Raw genomic sequence first — 5,305 nt, forward strand, 5'->3', positions numbered from 1 at the left:
TCCTTCTTGTACAGGTCACTTCTACCCCAAAAGAGATTCCAATGATCCAAAAATGTGAATCCTTCTCCCATAAACCAGCTCCTCAGCATGCATTCATCTGCCCTATCCTCCTATTCCTGCCCTCACTAGCCCATTGCACCGAGAATACTACCCTTGAGGACCTTTTTAAATTTCTGCCTAACTCTTTGTAATCTCACTTCAGAATCTCAACCTTTTCCCTTCCAATCTCGTTGGTTCCAATGTGGACAATGACCTCCTGCTGGCCGCTCTCCCCCGTGAGAACATTCTGCACCCTCTCTTGAGACATCCTTGATCCTGGCACCAGGGAAACAACACACCATTCTGCTTTTTCTCTGCTGGCCACAGAAACATCTGTCTGTACCTCTGACTATAGAATCCCCTAACACAATTGATCTCTTGGAAGCCGACATACCCCTCGTTGCATTAGAACCATTCTCAATACCAGAAACTTGGCTGTTTGTGCTACGTTCCCCTGAGAATCCATCACCCCCTAAATTTTTCAAAACAGCATACCTGTTTGAAATGGTTTTATCCACAAAAGACTCCTGCTCTAGTTGCCTACCTCACTTACCCTTCCTGGAGTTAACCCATCTATGTGACTGTATCTGAGACTTTCCCCCCTTTCTATAACTGTCATCCATCTCATACTGTTGCTGTTGCAAATTCCTCATCGCTTCTAACTGTCTCTCCAACTGATCCACTTGATCTGATAAGATTCGCATCCAACAGCATTTATGGCAGATACAATCCGCAGTAACCCTTAAACTCTCTTTCAACTCCCACATCTGACAAGAAGTACATATCACTGTAAAAGTCATTTTTGCTCCTTCACAATCTACAGACTCGGAAAATAACACTGTCTTATTCCTCTATAAACACTGCCACAGGTTAAATTAATAGCTATGGCTTATATTTTAAGTTTCATCAAGAGACTTATTTCCAAAACATATAATCAAGAAAAAAATCCACTGTACCCACTACTGCAGCCTTTCTCTTGGACATACTTAAAACAACAATTAACTTATCTGATTCTGTGCTGTGAACTTTACCCAACAGTTCCTCCAAGATTAGTTGTGAATTTCACTGTTTGTTAATTTTCCCAGATGCACTCCGATGTCCAGCAATACACAAATTCAAACAGCTAAGGCAGTAACTGCGCAGGTTTTCTCTCTCTCTCTCCTGCACTGTCCTCACCATGTTGAAATGGTTCAGAAAAGATTTAGAATGATTTTACCAGGATGGAGTGTTTGAGCTATAGGAAGAGGCTGGATAGACTGGGCTATTTCCCCTGGACCATCAAAGGCTGAGGAATGATGGTAGAGATTTATAAAATTGTGAGAGACACGAGTAGGGGAGTCCAAAACTAGAGGCCATAGGTTTAGGGTGAGAGGGGAAAGATTTAAAAGGGGCAACCTTTTCACATAGAGTGTGGTATATGTATGGAATGAAGAAGTGGTGGTATAATTATAGCATTTAAAAGGCATCTGGATGGATATATGAATAGGAGGGGTTTAGAGGGACTGGGGCATATGCTGGCAAATGGGAACAGATTAATTTAGGATAAAATCCAAAAAGTGCAGATGCTGTAAATCAGAAACGAAAACTGAAATTGCTGGAAAAGTTCAGCAGGTCTGGCAGCATCCCCGAAGAGAAATCAGAATTAACATTTCAGGTCCAGTGACCCTTCCTCTGATTTCCCTTAATTTAGGATATCTGGTCGGCATGGATGAGTTGGTCTCAAAATTCTGTTTCCATGCTTGTACTCTAACAATCTGTCTCCACATTTCCTGACAGTCAAACTCATTCCCGAATACAATGTCTCTTCACATTTCCTGACAGTGTAGCTCATTCCTGAATACAATGTCTCTTCACATTTCCTGACAGTGTAGCTCATTCCTGAATACAGTTTCTCTCACGTTTCTAGACAATCAAACTCATTCCTGAATAGTGTCTCTGTCCATGTTCCTGACAGTCAAGATCATTCCTCAGAACAGTCTCTCTCCAGTTTCCTGACAGTCGGATACCTTCCTGAATACAGCATCTGTCCACATTTCCTGACAGTCGGACACATTCCTGAATACAGTGTCTCTCCACATTTCCTGACAGTCAGACACATTCCTAAATACAGTCAGACATATTCCTGAATACAGGGTCTCTCCACATTTCCTGACAGTCGGACACATTCCGGAATACAGTCAGACACATTCCTGAATAGACTCTCTCCACATTTCCTGAATACAGTCAGACACATTCCTGAATAGTCTCTCTCCACATTTCCTGAATACAGTCAGACACATTCCTGAATAGTGTATCTCCACATTTCCTGAATACAGCCACTGTCCACATTTCCTGAATACAGTCAGACACATTCCTGAATAGTCTGTCTACACTTCCTGAACACAGTCAGACACATTCCTGAATAGTGTCTCTCCACATTTCCTGAATACAGCCTCTGCCCACATTTCCTGAATACAGTCACAGACACTTTCCTGAATACAGCCTCTGTCCACATTTCCTGAATATAGTCAGACATATTCCTGAATAGTGTCTGTCCACATTTCCTGAATACAATCAGACACATTCCTGAATAGTTTCTCTCCACATTTCCTGACAGTCAGACACATTCCTGAATACAGCCTCTGTCCACATTTCCTGAATACAGCCTCTGTCCACATTTCCTGAGTACAGTCAGACACATTCCTGAATAGTGTCTGTCTACATTTCCTGAATACAGCCTCTGCCCACATTTCCTGAATACAGTCACAGACACTTTCCTGAATACAGCTTCTGTCCACATTTCCTGAATACAGTCAGACACATTCCTGAATAGTGTCTGTCCACATTTCCTGAATACAGTCAGACACATTCCTGAATAGTGTTTCTCCACATTTCCTGACAGTCAGACACATTCCTGAACAGTGTCTCTCCACATTTCCTGAATACAGCCTCTGTGCACATTTCCTGAATACAGTCAGACACATTCCTGAATAGTGTCTGTCTACATTTCCTGAATACAGTCAGACACATTCCTGAATACAGTCAGACACTTTCCTGAATAGTGTCTGTCTACATTTCCTGAATACGGTCAGACACATTCCTGAATACAGTCAGACACATTCCTGAATACAGTCAGACACATTCCTGAATACAATCAGACACATTCCTGTATAGTGTCTCTCCACATTTCCTGACAGTCAGACACATTCCTGTATAGTGTCTATCCACATTTCCTGACAGTCAGACATATTCCTGAATACAGTGTCTCTCCATGTTGTTCCTGACGGACAGCCCTCGCCCTGAGGACAGGTTTTACGACAGTGCTGTGAAACGGCGGCGCCAAACTGTTGGCTTTGCGGTAGGTGTTGGCGGCCTGCGGCTTGGCCCAACGCGGTGCTGCCGCGTTAAAATCTTGAGTTTTTTTTAAAGAAAAGAGCGAAGAATTATATGTTTGTTTGTTTTTCCCCACCCCAAGGGGACGCGTGTTGTAGTTGTTGTGGTGGAGTCGGCGGCAGCGTTCGGCCTCCCGGGCCCGGGCACCATGACTCTGGCTCCGAAGGAGCTGAGCAGCCTGATCGGCATCATCTGTGAGGAAGCGACCAGTAACACCTTCGAGGGCCTCTCCACCGCCTTCCATCACTACTTCGCCAAGCATGACCATTTCCGAGTCGGCTCCACGCTCGTCATGTTGCTGCAACAAGCCGACCTGCTGCCCAGCCCCCAGCAGCGGCTCACCGCCCTCTACCTGCTCTGGGAGATGTACCGCACCGAGCCGCTCGCCGCCAACCCCTTCGCCGCTGTCTTCGCCCATCTCCTTAACGCCGCGCCGGTGGCCGAGGAGCAGGAGAAACAGCTGCTGGGTAAGCCCGTGGACGGTGCTCGGAGACACACCGTTCCCTTCCCCAGCGGGGCGGGGGCTCTGTGGCTCACGGTGACCGAAAGCATGCGTGGCCGGGGTTTACCATCTTTTACCTCCTTTTTAAAAATAATTTTCTCATTTCGCACGGAAAATTCATTCAGAGCTTACATTATCGGCGGCGCTGCTCCCCATCGATGTAAAATCTTCCAGGTGTTGAGTTTGAAACATCTCACACTTACACAGGGAATTCTGTTAGATTTCCTGTCTCCACACCAGAATAGTCAGTGTACTTTCAGAGGGGAGTTAAAAATCAAACAACACCAGGTTATAGTCCAACAGGTTTAATTGAAAGCATACTAGCTTTCGGAGCGTCGCTCCTTCCAATTAAACCTGTTGGACTATAACCTGGTGTTGTGTGATTTTTAACTTTGTACATCCCAGTCCATCACCGGCATCTCCAAATCATGACTTTCGGAGGGGAGTTCTGAATGTGCAACGTCTCAAAAGACTTTGCGAGATTGAATGAGGTGCCCAACAAACGCATGTGGCCTTTAATGTAATTTCTGCTATGGAGCTTTATCTGTAACATGAGATGAAAACGTCCACCCGGGAACTTAGAGGCATGTTAGAACCTTTGTTCTTTCGAAGTCAGTTCAAATTCCGCTTCACCTGTTTCACAGCTCAGTTTCGGGAGTTCACAGGGAATGTGAATTATTTTATGTTTTAACGTCCTCAATATTATCCATTGTGGTGGAACCAAATGATTGTTCTAATTCACACAGGCCAGCTAACTGTTTCCATTTAAATTCTGTTATTTGTAAATGAAGTTTGAGTAATTGATTATTGGAAATAATTTCAGTATTGATTTTTCTTTTGCCAGCATAGAAATTGTAGGATGCAGGTGAGCTTTAAAAATGCTGTGTAAGATTTGTATGAAAATATATAACTTTGTACACATTAACTCTAACCTGATCGCAGAAGTTAATTGATCAACTTTGTGCATTTTTTAGAGCTGCCAATTCATTGTGTGCTGGAATGTAAATAGAGTCATAGAGATGTACAGCATGGAAACAGACCCTTCCGTCCAACCCGTCCATGTCAACCAGATATCCCAACCCAATCTAGTCCCACCTGCCAGCACCTGGCCCATATCCCTCCAAACCCTTCCTATTCATGTACCCATCCAAATGCCTCTTAAATGTTGCAATTGTACCAGCCTCCACCACATCCTTTGACAGCTCATTCCATACACGTACCACCCTCTGCGTGAAAAAGTTGCCCCTTAGGTCTCTCTTATATCTTTCCCCTCTCACCCTAAACCTATGCCCTCTAGTTCTGGACTCCCCAACCCCAGAGAAAAGACTTTATCTATTTATCCTATCCATGACCCTCATAATTTTGTAAACCACTATAAGATCACCCCTCAGC

At 44.3% G+C, this 5,305-nt stretch overlaps 1 protein-coding gene across 1 annotated transcript in view; it reads left to right on the forward strand.

The window, feature by feature from the left end:
- Positions 1–3,274: 3,274 nt before the first annotated feature.
- Positions 3,275–5,305, forward strand: part of cnot11 (CCR4-NOT transcription complex, subunit 11) — a 27,501-nt gene continuing 25,470 nt past the window's right edge. Inside the window, exons 1-2 of the mRNA XM_043691710.1 lie at positions 3,275–3,376; positions 3,494–3,878. Of these exons, the coding sequence (XP_043547645.1) occupies positions 3,290–3,376; positions 3,494–3,878 (472 nt within the window). The 5' untranslated portion in view covers positions 3,275–3,289. The remainder of the gene's footprint in view (positions 3,377–3,493; positions 3,879–5,305) is intronic.

The sequence above is a fragment of the Chiloscyllium plagiosum genome, chromosome 6 (assembly GCF_004010195.1).
Source record: "Chiloscyllium plagiosum isolate BGI_BamShark_2017 chromosome 6, ASM401019v2, whole genome shotgun sequence".
NCBI lineage: Eukaryota > Metazoa > Chordata > Chondrichthyes > Orectolobiformes > Hemiscylliidae > Chiloscyllium > Chiloscyllium plagiosum.